The sequence below is a fragment of the Bombus pascuorum genome, chromosome 8 (assembly GCF_905332965.1).
Source record: "Bombus pascuorum chromosome 8, iyBomPasc1.1, whole genome shotgun sequence".
Classification (NCBI taxonomy): Eukaryota; Metazoa; Arthropoda; class Insecta; order Hymenoptera; family Apidae; genus Bombus; species Bombus pascuorum.
Window position 1 is genome coordinate 14,055,972 of NC_083495.1, and position 20,836 is coordinate 14,076,807.

The window sequence follows — 20,836 nt, forward strand, 5'->3', positions numbered from 1 at the left end:
GTATACGGTACCGGGAACGATTATCGTATTTTCTCGCAAAATCCGCCTGAAGACGACGTCGCGATGGCTGAAAGGAGGAAAAGAAAGGAAGAAATCAGAGGGGACCGAGCGAAAAACGGAAACGACAGAAGGGGAGATCGTACGTTATGGCGTAAACGCGGACTGCTATCGCGAGGTTATTTCCGTTTCGACGCACGAGTTGACGCCCGCGAAGAATCGACCGCGGGAGGCGTCGCGACGCCGTAACTCGTTCAAAAGAAAACTGAGAAATTGCTAGCTTCTGCTAATCATTGGTCCTGTCAATGAAAAACTGTTTTATCTCACGTGTAAAATTCATCGCTTTTTACAATAAAAAACGACGATATAAACGAAGCTAAGGACTATTAAGAAATCACCTATTTGGAATTTATAAAACTTTTTTTACGTAAAGATTTATATATCTTGAATTGCCGAAATTGTGAATGTTTAGAGAATATTAAATATAAATTTCATAGAAATATGTTTTGCTTCGCTATACAGGTGCATGAGAGAATATTTTTGTTAATTTGTATAATTTTGTTAATTGTATAATTTATCTGTTACAGTATTATCAAAGCTTTGCAAAAGTATTACGTTATTCAAGTTTAATATCGTATTAAACTCCAATATAATTACTAGTAATTTTAAGAAACGTATATCCCATACTACGCCATGTAATTTTTATTGTATATGCATACTAAATTCCAGTTAAGTCTATGTTAGTCCATGCTACTTAAGTAAATCAATATTTCGATAGACATTAGGCGTGTAATGTTATTTACATGTTCCTACGTAATAATGCAGAGTTATTACAAATTGCTACTATCAGTATAATGATACTAGAATCTCACGCTGCTACAGCCATGAAAATAAAATTACTTTGCTGTATAAACGGGCCATAGTACGTACTTGTTACTGGTATAACCCCTGACAACGTAGTCATAAAGTTCATTAATAGCTACGTTTACTGTTCTTCGAACTATCTACTACCTACAGTTGTTAAAACAGTCATCCTTAGACTAAAGTCATTTATGCTACTTGGTTTCAAAAGATGCTCCTGTAAGTTTCGTTTAATATGCAAATTACTATAACTTAAGGTACCGATTCAATCACTAAAAAGATAATTAGTACTCTATTTGAGGATAGAATTAATTCATCTTTGTGTTAATGTCCTGCAAATTATTTTACCTAATTGATACAATGTTAATAAGGAAAAATAGAAAAGACCAAATTGTTGCATTTATATCATAGAAATCAAACTTTTTCCTATGAACAATACACACCACCTACTTGATAATTTATCGCATATTTTGAAATTCACCGATGCAAATTTAATCAATTACCACATCATTTTCGATTTAGCGTGACTTTTAAACGAATACTCGTAAAAGTGTTCCTAACTGAAAGTTGCATAATTTCTACCTCCCAAAGCCATCAGCCACATCTACATGACTCATCGACTATCATATCACTTTCACAATTATCAGTCGTTGCAAGTCCATTACCAACAGCGACGCTTCCAAAGCCATGGTCCTCCATCAACCTCATTTATTCAACGTCGCACTAAAAGACCTTTTGCTCGATCGACCCTACCGATGAATAATGCCAGGTTATATCAACACGAAGCTTGTTCATCGTCATATGCAGAGTTCCAATTTTACGCGTGGTTCGCGTACACGAAATTTTCCAGCATAATTAAAACACGTGCTGCGCGCGCGGATCGTTATCACGAGCACGACGAGGAATTAAATGAAAAATCGTGTTTCCTGGTCGAAGATATGGCGAACATGGGCACTGACGAATTTATACGCGTCAGCATCATCGCGTTTCGCCGCAATGCGGAGTTCCGCGGCCGTAGATGGTATTTCTTCTTTCGCGATATCGCAAACCGCAGCCGCTCGACGCGAGCGTAAACAATTACACGAAGACGCAAGAAGAAAGTTGGCAATGCTCCTCACTGAGAAGGGAATCGTTGACGAAATGGAAAAAAAATTTAGCGCCTGCTGGCCGTCAGCGTAAGAGCGAGGATTCTTGGACGCGGTTCGAGAATGAAGAAGCGAAATTTTAAGAGAGTTGGAATGCATGCTCTGTGGAAGGTCATTCTCTTTTTTGATCCCCAGTGTTAAAAATTTATTTGGAATCTTAATCGTTCTTGCAGCGAAGGCCAGGTAATTGTAGACACGAGAGAGTTGAGCGTTGAATGTTTTATTCTGTTACGATAAAACGAAAAGCCGAAGATAAACGCTTTTTACTCTCAAGACCGAAGATAAAAGAACAATTCTAACAGTAACTACACTGCGGATTTTTATACATTTATATTGTAAGAAATTTGAAAGCGCGATTTTGCGGAAAATGCGCATAATATCAAAAGTATCATCAAAAGTATAGTGCTTTCTATAGTAGTTGATAGGTAATTGACTCAGAAAGTTGTCCCAGTTTTCGTTCATCGAGGATTAATTGAATACCGAAATTGTAATAATATATTGGAGGAAATTTATTATCTATCATTTCTTAAGATGGTTGATACAGCTTGGTTTGAATTAAGAAAAAGGTAGGAGAAGCTTCCATTCGTTATCAGGATAAAAGCAAGATTTCTTGGATACGTTTGGAAGGTAAGAAGATGAAAAAATGAAATTTTTATGCAAGCGTAGTTGAAAGAGATTCTGTGGAAGGTTATTTTTTATCTTGGTATTGAGCGTTAAAAGTTTAGTTTGAGTTCTAATTGAAATTGTTAAAATATGTTTGAAGAAGAGTATTTTCTATGCTTTTTCAAGGTGTATTCTGGCTTGAATTAAAAAATAGGACGAAAAAGCGACCGGAATATGAAAAGATGAAAAGGTAAAATTGTAAGAAAAATGTAGTTGAAAGAAGTTCTGTGAGAGACCGTTTCCTTCCTTAATAACGAGTATTAAAAATTTATCCTGAATTTTAATTGAAAATGTTTAATATATTTGAAGAAGATTATTGTTTATCATTTTGTAAGCTGGTTAGTTGGATTTATTTTAGAATTAATAATTATTTGAGAACGATCATGGGAACTAAAATTAATTAGATTCTAACTTGCACTGAATTCAAGTATATCCATCATATTAGAGAATCTTTTGTGTAAAGCATCGTTAATATTCAGTAGATTAAAAATTTCGCGAACATTATTCTTTAGAAACCAATTTCTTACTTATTAATTGCCCGTGTAAATCTCCAGTCTAATTAATTACATTATTATGAATTAAAATACTAAATATGGACTTTCCTGATTAATTTCAAATCTATGTAATCCCATACCGCTTTCGTCAATTAATGAATTAAGTAATGAACGAATAACAGAGGAAAAGCAAGGCTTGATTTGGGTAATGAAATATGAGCCTATAAAAGGGAATATAAACGAGAATAAACTTAGGAAAATGTTATTTTCTCTTCGCGTAAAGTGAAACCATCAGAAACTTAATATCGAACCTCGCTTTCGGTACATTGTCAACCAGTGACATGAAAACACGATTAAGATGTGTAAGTAATTCAGACTGAGATCGGTTGAATGCTTCGCAACGAATGAATATAAAATGGAACTGACAGAAGCAGAGAAAGAAGATAGCGAAGTGTGAAAATCAGAGGTAAGGAGCTTAAAATTCGCGGTGTTTCTCCGATGAAATGGAGAGAATGAAAATCTGTGAAATAAATCATTATGAATGTATTTGTTCGACAGAAGGATCGCTATAATTACAATACATATATTTTTATTTAATAAAATATAAGACAAAAAAAATGATAAATATCAATTAAATAAATAATAGATATAAATCTTTTGCTGTAAAACCACGATTACCAGAATACCAATTAAACGAAACATTCTTTTATTGAAACATTAACGGAAGGTTACATTTTTTCCGAAAGCTTCCGTTTCGTATGGGAAATACCTGATTAAAGTGTGTACATTATTGTACATTCACCGAGAAGGATTTCAATGCATCAAGTAAGACTTTAACCCTTCGTTCCCAGGAAAGGTGATCGACGTGGTAATTCCAGGTTTGGTGGAGCCATTTTTCGCCTCGAGGATTTAAGGATTTTCCACTTATATGAGCACGCCTCCGGAACTTTCCCCGCCGATAACACATTGAGTGGTTTGTAAGCTAAAAAGTTTTCGAGCATTCATCACGTTCCAGGGCCGTATCGATGGTTCCATTAAAGGGTAAGGTTAAAAAATGTTTTCATTCCGATAAAACTGGAACAGTTTGATCTTCCAGCGAAGAAACGTAAATCATCCGTAACAAATATAGACTCAACGATTGTTATTGATTTTTACCTTATTTCCGCTAACACGGTGTTCGTCACTAAATTTTTATTATAATAAATATAGGATAAATTATCTTTTAATGTCTACATTTTTATTTTAAAATAAATACATTACAATTGAAAAACTAAATGGAAAGACGAAATACTTTTTTATTTTTACGTATTTAATTAAGTAACGTAGATTATATACAAGCATTAATCATGAGATTTTCCTTTCTATACGACCATGAACTAGCAGGTTCCAGCTCTAATCTTTTAGCCTTTGTGACGCTTTTGTACGAGTTTACGTTCGAAAGCGTCGATTACTATAATTTTATCTACAGATGTTCTTTTATTAAAAGTAACGTTTTTCTGTCTACGAAACTTGCTAATCTCAGCTCAGGTAATAATTGACGTTCCGAGAAAAATAGCAGACAATCCTATCTATAGCCGCTTCCTTGTGGTTCTTGCGGTTTCAGAATTGCTAGATTATTAAACTAAATAATTCTATTACATAAGGTGTCTTCACAGTAATCCTATATAATAATGCTAATATATACACATAGATTTCATTTTGTAGCTGCTTTCGCTTTTATTTTTATACACTTAAAACGCTTTACTTTAAAATAATCAATACGCACGTTTGTTTACTTACCAGTAAATTACTGTACACATAAAAATAATACAAATATTAATAATATAAATCTCTATAAATTTACTTTCTTACTACAACCTTCAAGATAAGTTCATTTGCATCAAACGAAAAAACTTCAACCACCAAATTGTTGTCGTATTGGTCACAATTATTGTTAAAATTATGTAGCAACGATAATTAATCATTTCTTCTATTAATTGCCTCGTCATTATTCATCTCTACATCACAAAATAATTACCTAATACAAAAGAATATCTGTAAAACGATAAGAAGTATTCTATATCGCTATTATTAAACTTCAACCCCTTCGATTTCTCAAGGGATAATAAATCTAACGCAAACACGTATCCCAATACAAGAACAGTGGGCTAAAATAGAATAGCAAAGAGGTATCTGTAGGACACAACCAGGGATGGCATAAGCTCTGTCTTTTCTTGTAGGACATATCGTGTCTCGCGGGATTACGCGCGTTTTCGAGGGGGTGCGCTCGCGCGAATTTTTTGACGATGCACCTGTGCTCCGAGTATCGAATGTTGGCCAGTTGCGCATCGCGATTGCGGTCTTCGGGAAAAACTCGCCGAACCGGTCACGCGTAAAATATCACGAGCTCTTCTGACAAGAGGACCAAGCGGCGGCAAAGTGGTCGCAGCAGCACGAGGTTGCGGTAACGCGGTCCACTCGCGATCGATCTTTCTTTTGTGATATCGAATGCATAGAAACGTTTTGTGCTCGCGACTAACGCACGCCTCGCATTCCTCCGGCACGGATAAACAATTTCATTCGCGAGACAATATTTGCGACACTGGATCGTCTTATGGCGGTTCTCGGCATTCTGCGGTTTTTTTAGGAAATTTCAACGCTCTACCACTTTCTTATACCAGGTTGTAGGGAAATTAAAATTTTAGGCAAAATGTGTAGAGTATGTACAGAGAAATATGTATTGTACATTTGATATAATTTGATAAATATGCTTGATAAAAGAGATTGGGATTTTTTATTTATTTCAATCTTCAACCCTAGCATCAAAAATTATCGTTGGATCAAAACGATAATTCGGACGAATTTCTGTATTTGGGTCGAATTAGGATGTAATTTTGGGATACTTTGCTTATGTACACACTGACAATGATGCACACGCAAATCTTCATCCTTAAGTTTCTTTGCTAAGAACTTTTATTTTTAGTGGAAAAAGTTTTGAACTTTCAATTCGATATCTTAATTTATCTTATATAAAATAGAACGAATCAGATGGTTGAATCATTCCGTTAACGTGTCTTATCGGTAATTGATGTTCTTAGGATCATATGTGTTACTATATTATCACAATTGATATATTAAATTTCATTTGAATTAAATGAATGTGAAATTAGATGTTGATACACCAAATGACAAGCAAATGCGTGACAAGTAAATGATTGACATGAAAAGTACTAAGCGATATTGCGTTCGGTATGTCATCGTGCACGCAATAACTCAGCATCGCATAGTTTAACTTTGCACGAAACAGGTCAAACAGGTGGAATAAGTAGCTTCGAGCGTGCGTGATGATTGAATAAAGACCGCAATCAAGCTACGATTAAACCTACTTAGTGAAAATGAGCTTATATTCTCATTCTATAAATTACGAAATTTGTAAAAACAACAACGAACACTGATTTTTAATACGTTCGCGAGGATTTGGTTATTTATTTATTTTCAACTTTATTCTATGTTCTTCTGACATAATATTTCATTAAGCCAAGTACTGCATCTTTTAATTAACTGAAGAATACATCAACGTATTTTAGTTCGATTGATGTTACCCTGAGTGCCATTATTAGGTAATATACATTTCATTGTATTGTTCGAGAACGTAAACCAAGCTAGCCTGTATCTTCCAGTTGATCGTTCAGAAAAAAAGAATAGAGCTAGTTTCTAAATACCAGGTTATTCTTCCGCAGTACCATACAATTTTCTGTCTTCTTATACTATTTTACTTCCTACACGAAAGAGTGAAAAAATAAAAAGTAAAAAGAAGATCCAGCAAATTGGACTCAATCTTTAGAACATCCTTGCCGAGAAAACAAAAGCTAGATTTTATTTAAAAATCTACATGATATTGATAAACGTGTAATGGTATACTTATAAGTAGGCAAACACGTACTTATAAATTCATCTAATTCTATTATGAAACACGTTACATTCTTTACAATTTGAAGCACTCTGAGTAGAGATATACTTTCAAATTTTTGTTTCGTGCAAGTAATAATTACCAACTAAGTTAATGTGAATTTGAAATAAGGATAATTTCCTTATTTGCACGCTCACCGTTGTCTATTATCTACAATCAAAAGAAAAAACATGCATCGAATGCCAATACAAAGGCAACGCCCAGTTTTGACTATACAAACACACACAGACAACAAAGTTCAGGCTAAATTCAACGCTGACCGTAACGTACTACGCTTTTATAAGCCTAACGATGATAATACGAAAGAATGCTGACGTTCGTGATGATAATACACAGCCTCCTGATTATCGTGCTGTCCGAAGGCTCCGCGAGGTCGCTTGAGTTACGTCGTAATGATGGCCAACCAACGAACCGGTTGTGGCCCTGGCCCTGGCCCTGCCACTGCACTTATTTGGCCCCTAACCCGATCCAACCAGACGAAAGCAGGGAGAAAAAAACACGGAGGAACCCACAAAACTGAACCACACACCTGGTCCAAGGATGAAAGTGCGAAACGCGCGAGAGGCCAGGCATCGTGAACACAAGAACGCCAACACGAAATTCGTAATTTACGAAACGACCATGAAAGATTCTGTAATCGCCGAGTATCGAGGGAAGGTTCGAGCGTTTTCTGGCGTGAAGCAGGAAGATGAGAAGGGTCTTCCAAAAATCGACGTCGAAATGGTTGATGTTTGATTTCGAAAAGACGAAGCGAGGTTAAAAGGATCTCCTTTGAGGTAAATACCAAGTTGTAACGAGTCACGAAGTTGTTACTACATCGCGGATACTTACGCATTTATGGGAAATTTGGGAAACAAATTCTTTACTTCTACCGTACTTAATTATTGACAGAAAAGGTTGACAAAAACACAGGAAAACTACAAGAGAAAATGTAATAAGCACTCGATGATCGAAGTAGGAAAGGTCTAAATGCTGTATATTATACTTCAGAGACCTACATAAAACGTAGCCTAAGTACGTCTACAAAAAAAAGTAATTCGCAAAGTGCGGGGCACTTACTTGATAAAAAAGAAAGGCAATGAGGTATTTTTCCTTACGCTGCAGTTACTATAATTTTTATACCAGAAAATAAACATTCCTAACGACATCCTATAATTTACACCTGGTTATAAACGTAACGCAAGAAAAGATTAGCATTTACCTAACTCCTTTCTCTCACGTATCTTCCGACCTTGAGTTCGACACATCCTTTCACGAGTCGCGATTCAATAAGAGCCTGAGCATCCCGCGAACTCTTCTTTCCTCGCGAAAATGCATCCATTGTTAACATACAATAGGTGAAACAGTAGAATCGTTCCACTTTCGAAGAAACGATCGTCGCAAATGTTCTTCGCGTACAAATTCGACGACAAATCCATCAGGACCAAATATTGACCGATATTACGCATATGGCCATTTGCCAACAATGAGGGACAGCATCGACTCTCTTCTCTTCTAAATCCATCTCTTGTTGCAATATGCAGTCGAATGCGAGGCTATATTTTCTCTGTCCCGTTCTGTTCTGGCTGTACGATTCTCTTTCTCTCAACGGATAAATGTGTCGGACGAGACATGATTTACTCGTGCAGAACTATTTTCGTCACTGGTTGTCGAGTCGTTACTGGCAGGAGAACGAATCTCCTCCAGTCGCGGTGTCAGGGTCAAGGGTTCCGCCGCGGTATATTCTGCGCGATGAGCGCTAGAACGCAATGGACAAAGCCGACTCGATGATACACCGATCGATATTTTAACGAAACATACCGAGAAACGAACATTTAAAAGTTAAACGAATTAATTTCATTTTCTAGAAATTGCTCGATTTTAGTTCGTAGCGTGCGATAAGCGCTAGAATTTTCAGAAACCACACTTCGATCAATATCGCCACGATATATACCGTAATACGAATCAGTTAAAAATCAAACAGACGAATTCGATTTCTTGTAAATTTCCATTTTGAATAATAGTAAAACACGTAGCGTTTTATTAAGATCCTGTTACACGAGCACTATACGCTAACAACTTAACGGCTGTTAAAAGAGCATAAAATTCTATCTCTCAGATTGTATACTATTCAGCACGCAAGTCAACAGCAAGCAATAATACCTACTCTTATGTATTGAAAGTGAAGCTGAAAAGTAAGAAGAAGAAGAAGCTTTCTAAAAACCATGCGACTGAAGAACTATGTTATACGAGGATCATCGCTGACTCTAATTTTCGACCACGTTATACGAATCTTCGTGTAATACGAGTAATTTGAAGAATATTCAAGAAATACATATAATGTTACTAAGATAACTGAATAAATTGCGACTATGTGGCAATTTCTGGCCACGAATCTTCGTGTGATACAAGAGATACTTCGTGTGGTACAAGGATATAAGAAAACTGAATATACCAGATTTCTGGAAGTCAGTGTGAAAATTTGAATATGTCAAAAGTTACAGAATAAATTATACCACAATTCACAGTGGACACTAAACGGTAATAATAACACGTTTAATTTCATCTCAGAAAAAAAAGAGCACTTAATGAAATGAGAATATCGCGTGTCAACCAACCACATGGTTAATCCATAGCAGCTCTCCCATGTTGTCTCTGAATAGTAAGTTCCCAAGTGGGAGTGTACGTGCAAAATATTAAAAACCTCTATCTACTGTTCTTCCTGTTCTTCAGTGTTAACTCGGCTCGTGAATAGACGCATACCCGTTGATTTCATCCTCCAAACATCGTGTTAGTTCGAACAACTCGCGAGTGATGAGACTCGAAAAATCCCGCCGTTTCTTAACAAGGACGTAATAACGTTGATCAAATTTTAACAAAGACAAATTAAGTCTTCAGTTTCAAGCAATTTTCACATACAAACGACAGGACAAATGGAAATACCAAATTTGCATCTTCTTAGCATGGAAGTAATTCCTGTTATGACCACGAAATCACCAAGGGAAAGCCCCACGAAAATCAATGTCATCACTCTGAGTATCCCACTATCTGACGCACGACTGATAAATCTGTTGTTATTAATTCTGGGAACCAGTCTGAATTTTTTAATTATACTAGCGATCGTTTCTAAATCGTCCACGAGAACATCTCCGAATTTTTACATCATAAGCTTCGCATGTTCAAACATGGTGATATTAATCGAACCACTGGAAGAGGTACTTAAATGGTTCTTCGACATAAACATGAAATTAAACATGGATTACGTGCTGATGATTAGCTTTGATGTTTCTATTATCACATTTTCGGTTTTGGTATTCATGTTGTATATTAGTATCTTTCACGAGCGTGTCTCTTTTGGACACGTGGTACTAAAGAAAAAAAATGCTATTAAAGGTATTCTGTTGATTTGGAGTTCATGCATTATTTCACTTGCTATTGGGCTCCATATATATGACTATTTTGAAGAGGATATGGCGGATATTTACGTGTGTTTCACGTTCATGTTTATCACTATGCCGTTGATCGTATCAATTGCTTTAGGCTCTCTGATTCTTTACGAATTGTATATATTGAGAAAAATCGAGGGATTGTGGAGAATGAAGAAGCTAAAGCACTATATTATGTTGGGTCAGTAAATTGGGTGTCAGGTTATAATTCTATAAGTCAATGTAAAAATTGTGAGAGACGAAAGATTGAAATTACAGTGTCTGATTAATCGTGAATTAATTTTTCTCACACATTTAAAAGTAAAAACAAATCTTTTCAGTGGTTATCGGAGTCGCTTTCCTGTTGATACGAATGCCATATCGACTGGCTAGAGCGATCAATTTCTTACTGCCCAAGGCATCGTGCTGCACGGACGACAAGAGAGAGGGACTCTATTTCATGGCCAAGACGTACCCCACTATTTTCTCGCTCATCTACATTGTATTATCGAATGAATTTCACGAAATCTTTGAGGTTCGTTTCGTTAACATGTCTAGAATTGTAATTTATTAAACATCTAGATAAAGATTTGGAATATTTAACAATGTAAATATTTTTAATAGCAGGCGATACCAAAGTGTCGATGCCACAAATCGTTCAGAGAAACCATTCATGAAGTTGTTGCTTGACTAACAGGAAGGTTATCATTATTATTATTATATCATGGTATTTAATTTGATAAAATTAAATAAATTTCAATATATGAACTTATATCTTCTACCATACTGTACGTATATATTCTCTCTTAATTTGAATAATAGATTCGTAAATAAGAGAGCATAACGATCTATTTGTCAGAGCGAAGATTAATATAGAAACGTCGTGTTTGATATTTCCACCCAAGCTAAGTAACACTAGCATCAAAAAATTTATTTATAGTACACACAGTGCGTCATTCCTGCGTGAATTACTCAAAAGCTCAAAGTGCTGCTCTCAAACATGAAAGACGTGCTGTGTGTACAAAGTTGGACTTAAAACATACGCCACGAGATTGATACTCATAACACAGTGAGAACAAGAGTACTTCCAAACTCTTGAATATTAACTTACACCTAGCAAAAACATGCATCATGACCAAATTAAGAAAAGAGCAAGGAACTTATAGCATCTTAAAACGTCTTAGAGAGGAAAGAAAAACTCGTAGTGACACTTCAGAAATTTGAAGATAACGAGGATTCAAAAAATTTGAAGCAAATAAAAGAAAATAATTCTTTTAACGACCAATTCCTTCGAGCAAGTGTTGCAAGCCTTGAAAATTGAAGATTTCAGCAAACATGAAAAACATGAATAATAGAATTTTCAAATAATGGAATCATTACATTTCTCGTATTAAATCTCATTTATTCAAACAGAATTCGAGAAAATTGTTAATCTGTTTCAACATTTAAGGATCCTGCACTTTTTCGATTGCATATTTTTCACCTGTAGCCTTCATTGGCAAGGGCTAAATCTCATGTAGTTGAAATTAATGTGTCTTTAATGATCTTTAACTTCGTATTTATATGTGGAAGTTCCTGATTAAAAGAAGATCCGATTAGCAAGTTGAAGTAACTGACAAGACAACCATCGATTCCAAGAACATTTTCTACCTACTACGCAAAGGAGCAAGCAAGGGTAGACGAAATTTGCGCTCACGTTCTTCGACAGGACAAGAGAAGCTTTTGTGTTGCAGTCGCAAAGTCGTGAATTCATTGCGCTCTCTGTATGCAAATTCGCTTCCCTTTGGGTGCGTCTGTCGAGTGCATAAGTCGATGGAGAGTTGCACTTACGTGTTCGGCTCGAACGACTACACGCGCTTTGTATCTGCCAGATTGTCGAGAAAAAGACCCGCGAGTACCAACCATAATCTGCTGGTCGCGCGAAATCGTTTCGAACGCTTCGATTGTTAGCCAGTTACGATAGCGACACGTCCAAACTTACACGTTCTCTGTTCCTTTAAATGAACACGAGCAGATGGTTGAAAGTGTTTCGCGTTGTACGCTGTATCGAACATTCTGCGTCATTCCTTGTAAATTTGTGAACTTTTAGTGTACAAAATGAGTCACTTGAAATTGTATGTCTTCTTGATAAAAGAAAGGTATTTCAAGAAAGATCAAGCAAGTGAAATTTTATTTACACCAAGGTGTTTTGGATACTGTTTCATGAAAGTGTACCAGTTCTCTGTGTACATGTGTACGTATCGCAAGTCAGTAAATTTGCTTGAAACAGACTAAACGCTTAACTAAAGCAAAACGTATAGTTCCATTTATAAATACAAAGATCGCTTTGAAATCACGAGGATACTTCTATGTAGACAAGACTTGCGTCCATAATAAAATGTCCTCTTTGAAACAGAACTTATGTAATTCATGTATCTTTTAACATACTACAGGAATAAAAAAGATGATTGTATGAAAAGATTCTAACGAGACATCGTTTTATATGCACCGTACCGAATGCTGGTATTAAACGAATAATAATTTCTAATTTCCAATATGAAAATTTCAAGTAACTTATTTATTACGTATATAATACACTGTAACATTACTATCGGGAAACGAACTTTCATTGCAAAATAAAACCACACTCGGGACAAATTATACGAATTATACAAAATATCAGTTAGGAAGTATTACGATATAAAAATACATCGTTGAAAAAATTGAACAATTTTTATTATTCTAATCAAAAGTAATAAAATTTAACCTACATCAAGAAGGACGACCCTGTATCACAAAATGCAAAAGTAACCATTTTATCTTTGCTGAAGAACTGCACGTTTCGTGAAAATTTTAAGCTTTTTCTCGTTCGTCGCTCATACCACGCAACAACTCGTGGAGAACACAGCAGACATTCTTGCAACATAACCAGATGCAACTTACTATACTTAAATTCAATTAAGCGGAACGCGGTAAGTGTTTGAGAAAATAGGACATCGTTTGTCAAATCAAGGATAAATCCGATTTCGTAGCCACAGGATTCACCTTCTCACAGTCCCTCGATAATTAGAAATTCCTCTCACATCGTGTTTCCTATTCCAAGCTTTAGTGATTCTGCAGCTATATCGAGACAAGCACTGTCGGTGTTACACGTGTGTACGTGTGCAGTTATGTGTGTAGAAAATACAAGATTATCGAATGCGAAAGAAACTACATACCTACGAATGGAGATACAGCGTACGTGTCGTCGGTACCGAAGAAAAAGAAGACCTCGAAGAAACAGGAAATCAGTGGAGCGGAAAACCATCCTACCAGACGGCACTTCCGGCACGGTTTTTCGGTCAACTTAACGCCCCTTACTGATCGACATTGATCGTTTGGCGCTGATTATAAGTCTCTCTTACTGGCAATGAAAGTGTAGTTTAATAAAGGATTAATGTGCCTAATTTTGAGATTAGGTTGGAATAAAATACTTCAATATTTTGAAAATATGTTCTCTAAATTAATTTTATATTGGATGCTGCGATTTTTGGTCCACGGATAATATTCAAGGCAAATATTTAATATCATCTTATGGAAATTTTGAAACAGATTAATTTGTAAAACTAATCGCTTTGGGTTTATCATTTCAAAATATTCCATCGGAAAACATCCTATTAAATCAGAGAGAAGAAACAAAACGTGGATACGTAGATGTTTATTACGGTAACTCGAGATAAGATAGAGACGAAACATTAGAATTTAAGAAATTTGAAAATTTTTATTAATTAATATTACTTGAATTATGTTAAGCACAATCATGTTAAGTGGATTCAAAGATAAAAATTACGTGAAATATTCGATAGTATTTTTAGGAAACTTTAAAAAAGATGAATACGTAAACTCAGAGATCTGAAAATGTACTCGATGTTATTTTTTGATATTCGATACTCTGCCTTTATACGAAATTAATTTGCAAGGTTAGTCGTATGGAGCTCGTCATTCCAACTCCTCGCTCCATTGGTAAAAATTCCACTAGTCAAAGAAAAGGAACAGAACACAGGCGAGTGTTTACAATGGACGGAATGCCGCGTACGATGAAAAAATAACGACGAACGAAGCTAGTTGTTTGTCCCTTCAACGTTCAACGATAAACGTGTCTCGAAAGAACAACGTGGTGAAGCTCCGAAATTTATTTCTCAATAACGAATATCAACGTTTCGTCCAATTGTTCAACCGATATCAGCGAATCGCTTGAAATAAAATGAAAATATCAAGTTCCATTTAAATTCCATTGTTCCAAACTTCATTTTTATGCAAGAGGAAAAAAATACATACCTATACACCGGTGACGAGAGAAAGATCGTTCTTAAGGAGTTACATTAGTAGCTAATTTCACCGGTTACTGTACGATCTCACAGTTGATATATTTGTGAAGATTCTACAAAGCGCATAATAAGAGAAGGCTAGGGAAAGAGTTCTCCATAACGTGAGATACTCGACCTAAAGAAAGTTACACTTTGTAATATAGGTCAGCATTTAACTTTCCCCTGTGGCTCTTCCTATTTACTGGCAGCCTTCGAAATTTTAAATTTGGCTCTGCTAAAATATTTTGAAAGAGCAGACATATCCATTCGAATGTCCATTATGTAGAAAATAAGTTTTATTTATTTAACGTGACAATTTCCGTTGCTAATAATCGTGCAATTTAATTTTTAAGAAAATACTATCAATCTTTTGCAAGACTCTTCCTATTTACTGGCAGCGTTCGAAATTTTAAATTTGGCTCTGCTAAAATATTTTGAAAGAGCAGACATATCCATTCGAATGTTCATTATGTAGAAAATAAGTGTTATTTATTTAACGTGACAATTTCCGTTGCTAATAATCGTGCAATTTAATTTTTAAGAAAATACTATCAATCTTTTTGCAAGACTTTGTTTAAAAAAATATATATACATATATTTTCATTTCCGCTGCTAATAATCGTGCAATTTAATTTTTAAAAAAATACTATCGATCTTATTGCAAGACTTCATTTAAAAAAATATATATAGATATCATGAAATAAAAAATTTAGGAACTTCTAGCGTTGAAAAAAGAATTCTATTCTTCAGCCAATCACAATTACGCTAAAAGTGGTACACGGTCGCATTCCTTTTCTCTCGATTAGATCGTATCAGTACTATTTTACGAATACTTGTTTAAAGAAACTATTTCGCTGTAAAATAACTTCGAAACGTCGATATTATTCTATTAAAAAAAAATTGAAATTATCTTGAAGAATTTTTACCGCAGTTGCTATATGGAACAAAGCGATATCACATAGGCGTTCCGACCTCGATGAACACCATACGAAAGAAGCAATGACGCGAACATTGCATACTTACGACGCGACGGTGCGGTATCATGAAACAAATGGCATATCGATACGACAGCGCGGTGAGTTAAACGCATCGCGTTAACGTGTGAATGAGATGGTCGAGTCGGTGAAACGCATACGAATAGAAACTTCATTCATGGCCTTCGACGGAAAAAGCATCGCCACCGCGTCGATTACAATCGCAAGGAGAGAGCCTCGAGGGGATCGAAACACACGCATCTTTGTCGAACTTTTTACACCGCGAGAAAGTTGAAAAGTTACACGATACAAAATTCAAACGGCCCGCAATCTCCGTGATCGGAATTCAAACTTATTTTTCCATCCCGCGTTTCATTTCCGACAGACGAAAGTATTTCTTCGACGTGGAAACTTTTATTATATATACGCCACTGATTTTTTCTCCTTATATCCGTTTCTTTTAACTCGAATACAGAGTTAACCATTTTTATAATGATTTGAAAAGAAAAATTCGATTCTGATACCCTGATATTAAGAAAATAGTTTGATTTACCTATATCGGAAGATTCTTTTAGCAAAGATCACAGCTTGTATCAAATATGCGAGACACAAATCCACTGTGCACACCTTCGTGCCGTAATTTAACCCACCCTTTGTTTGCATGCTGGCGCAGTTAAACAAGCATGCCTTGATGTATGCAGATCATGAGAAAATATTTTGTCAAGTGCAAGTACCTATCGTCTCTCGAAAAACCGATAAACATTACATATATACAAACTTCCTAAATGAGTACACTCACATAAATTATATAAATTACACTAAAAAAAAGAAAAAAAATGCATCAACATTTTCATCGATAAACTTGATAAAAAAGAGGTTCATTCGATTTAATCATACTACACAAAATAATTCCGTAATAATTAGCCTGCGGATATATTCCAACGTAAAATGATATTTTCCAATTCTTTCCCAGACATCTAACTTTCGATTACCGTAAAAATGAGTATAAATTCATCGCCGATATAAACGATGAAAAGATTTCGTTCATAAATGTAAAACACCTTTCATCTGCAATTTCAATCTACGATTCGTGATTACATAGCGGAAAATGAAAAATCAACGCCTATGGGCTCGATTATCTCTTTTACCACATTCAAGGTTCATATTTCGCTATGTGGAACAGAAGACATCGATTGTCGGGTCTCAAAACGAGCGTTTCAGTACCCGGGAAACGCGTTTCCCAAAAAAAGTAATATTTCTGATTGAAACGTTAATTCCTGTTCGAAGCACGAAGGATCGTAAATCGTGGTTGTCTCGCGAAGCGACGAGGAGATCGTGGAATACGAGAACTTTCTGAATTAAATCGCAAAATGCCCGCGCTATGCTAAACTCTATCGCGAAGAAGTTTGGACGAATCGGATTATCGTCGGTGGAAATCAGCACAAAAAGGTGAATTAGTCTTCTTACAACTTCTTAACTGTGTACGGTTGCTTTCATGTAAAACTAGATGAATGAAGCTGATCATATGACCGAATGAAGTTTGTCATGGAATATATATTTGTCACTATCTCTATCTTGGATATCCATGTTGCTGATTGTTGAAGCTTTAGAACAAATTATAATCCGGTTTATTTATGTATAAATTCATAAAGAACAGCAGCTTTCCGTTTATGTTGCAGAAAAATTTGTAACTTATTAATTGCCTCATTACGTGTTATTAAATAAAAAAGGACTTGTTAACTCGTTCATAGCAAATGCATTGTTTCTGGTAAGAACGTAGCAATAAAATCTAACAGAAGGAAATTGATCACCAAATAGTCAAATTTTCTAATTTACGTCCCAAACAACACAACGAACACTTTTAAGTAATAAATCGACTCCTTAATTAATAAACAAGAAATTAAATTAAATCATTAGTATCCATATTCAACCGCTGTATAACGCGAAACAATCAAAAGTTACTGATTTCTCCAGCAATCGGTAAACAACTAAAAAGTCCAATCCAACAAAAATCCAAGCACCAGCACGCGAGTTAATTTTTTACGAAATAACCAGCTTTTATGCGGTGCTTCAATTAAAAACTAGTCACCCTTGCATCGGCGCGTACATAGAGAATAGGGTTGGTGAATGAGATCGAGGAGTATTCTGGTCGGTCGCTCGAAGGCGGTTGAATAATATCGCGTATTAAAATCACTCCAGACCTATCCCACGTGAAGGGTTTCAGAGGTCGTGTCTTCCACAAAGCTCTCGGTGCGACGATCGATGCACTTTCACGACACCCTATATGCAACGGCAGCCGGAGGCGATGCCGCGATGCGTGGGTGGGCGTCTCGCAACGAGGGAGCACAGGCGTCTCGACAAAGTCGGGGTGAACGTCGGTGGAGACCCTGCGCGGATTCTTTGCCCAAAACAATCTCGTCGTTGAGTCAGAGCCCTGTTTGGAAAGTAGAACGGACGGGCCTAGTTACCTCGACTATTTAAACACGACGGTGCACCGTGGACGCTACGCGTAACCCTCTTTGTGTGCCCCATAAGCAGTGCCACCGTGTATTCGACTGTGCTCGTGATTTATACGTCGTTGGGGATTTTATTTGTACGAGCTTATTGCGTAGGCCTATAGAAAGCTAAAGGTTGAAGGCCATAAGTACGTGGTTCATATTTCAAATATCCTGGACTTTCCTTAGTGAAATGTTTATTCCGGGAACTCTTGATTGTAACTTTAACACGTATATAAGGTATGAAAGTTGTGTGAATTTCCCAGAAGCCGAAATGATCAACCTCACTTTCTATAAATTTCGCGATTTCATTGCTCGCATTAATATTCAATTCTCAGACAACTGACTTACTTCCATAAGAATAAGATTTATTACAACGAGCGTAGTGTCGATAATATTAAATTCCGAAATAAATTTTAAAAGTAATATTGGTAACTTTAATAAACAGTATTATAGAATCATAAGGCATACAATAGCCCTTCTCTAGAATAGAATTGAACAATGTATTTTTCAAGGAATTATTTTATGTACTTGTTATCGTGATATTTTATCAGAGTAATATAATATCTTTTATTTATATTATTATATTATTGCCTGTACAACCCGTTTGTAACAATTATTAATTCCAATTATCTCCAATCAAAATCGAAAATGATAATTAGCAGTGATTTATTTTTGTCGAATAAAAAATCCAGTTGTAGAGGGTTAATAATAAGAAATTCGACCTACAAAGAGTATATTCGTTACCAATGGATACTTGGCAGGGATTAATATCTTCGTTATTAAGAAGATCAATAATAATAATGGATAACAGAACAGGTTTGGCAGATTGAAGGTTTATGATACCAGCTATACTAGCTTTTTTATGGAGGGTAAATCTCGCGATAATTATACCGTGTGCAAAAGTGCAGAAATAAATCTGCGTTCAAAGTATTTAAGTATGACTATTTCTAACCATGTGCAAACTTCCAACAAGCCACGTAATCTTTTTCACATTTCACGGCGCCAATGTTGCAATAATTTGACTGCGCGTCTGTATTGGTACACCAATGGTCACTCTACCTGTGATCCAACTTGAAATAAACGAGAAATATAATTTTAAATCAAAATAACCTAGGATATTGAAATACTCACATAATATTGAATTTAAGATAATCACGATAACATACATGTACCTGCGATAAATACATATACTCTGGTAGGCCTACAAAGAAAGGAATTATACGTACAAGTCGTTTAATCTACATCTTAGTACGCGTGCTATCGCACAGAGCATTCGACTTCTCCCAGAAGAGAATACAAACTTATCGTAATCTGAATCAAAACGTTCTCAAGGAAATTGCAAACCAACTGTTCGCCATGCTATTTAATAATCAAACGCTAGTCGAGAAGGAATGTCCGCAATAAAATGTACACTCTATCTCTAATAAGGAGAAATAAGCAACGTTTAAGTTATTCATACACTCGGAGAAACGAACGTACGTTTCCTACTTCGATTCATTTATAATTAATTTGAACGGAAGTTGAAGAATCGCTTGCATTTTTACATCCTTAGCATTAAGATGAGCAATTAGATAACAAACGATGAACTCGATAAAAAATCTGCCAACTAATATGTCCCAAGCAGATTACAAAAAACTGTAACCTTATTATCTTGCGCAATAACAAGTTTGGCAAATTAGTAAATTAAGAGATTATACACTGCAGGTTATAGACCTCTTTATTATTGTACAATTTTACACCAAGTAGTATAATCAGCCGACTGTAACTTTTACTATTTTTACTACTAGAAGTCCATTTATCATTACTGTAACGCAAAATAATTTACCGATACTGAGTCGTAACTTCGGTCAAATGTTAATTTTGCCACCAGCTCCCGCGATATAGTCGTAAATATAGAGAACGACCACGGCATACAAATTGGGGGTTGCCAAAAAAAAATGAGCACGGTGTAAAATATGGGTCGCGTGGGTACAGAGCAAAAGGGCAAGAAGCAAAGTCGTGAAAATAGCGAACAAAGGTTGTACAGTCGAAACGGCGAAGATAAAGAGGAGGCAGAGGTCAGAGACAGACGAATAAGAAAAAATGTGATGAGGTAATGAGCAAGGCAAAACTATGGTTGCCGTTATTAAAAGGGCAACAACGCGGAGGGCGCATAAATATTGATAGTAGAGTTTGCATGAGGGTGACGCAAAATGAAAAAAAATGTAAACATCGTGAGTAAAAGGATGAAGCTAGAATCGTTGGTGGCAAAACGAGAAAACATGGTCGTCGCAGCGTCGGAATTGAAACCAGAGCAAGGAGCAAATAAAGGGTAATGGTGGTGAAAATGATACGCGAGAAACAAGTATTAAAATGATTAATATACCACGAACGAATTTCGAAAGAAACAACACGGAACGAAGCAACGGGATATTCCGAACTGCTACGTGGGAGGACGAAGAGAACGAAAAAGAACTGCGATGAAAAATGGTGGCTGTAAATAGGTTAAAGGTATAGGGCGACGAGAAAGTTTTTTCGTGTCTTGTA

At 35.8% G+C, this 20,836-nt stretch overlaps 2 protein-coding genes across 4 annotated transcripts in view; one reads left to right on the forward strand and one right to left on the reverse strand.

The window, feature by feature from the left end:
* LOC132909865 (uncharacterized) overlaps nt 1-20,836 on the reverse strand; it is a 133,898-nt gene that overhangs the window by 101,339 nt on the left and 11,723 nt on the right. The gene's annotated exons all lie outside the window — the stretch shown is intronic.
* Nucleotides 10,022-11,203, forward strand: LOC132909490 (uncharacterized). Its single transcript, XM_060964348.1, has 3 exons — nt 10,022-10,715; nt 10,855-11,048; nt 11,138-11,203. The coding sequence occupies exons 1-3, from the start codon at nt 10,022-10,024 to the stop codon at nt 11,201-11,203; spliced, it is 954 nt and encodes a 317-aa protein (XP_060820331.1).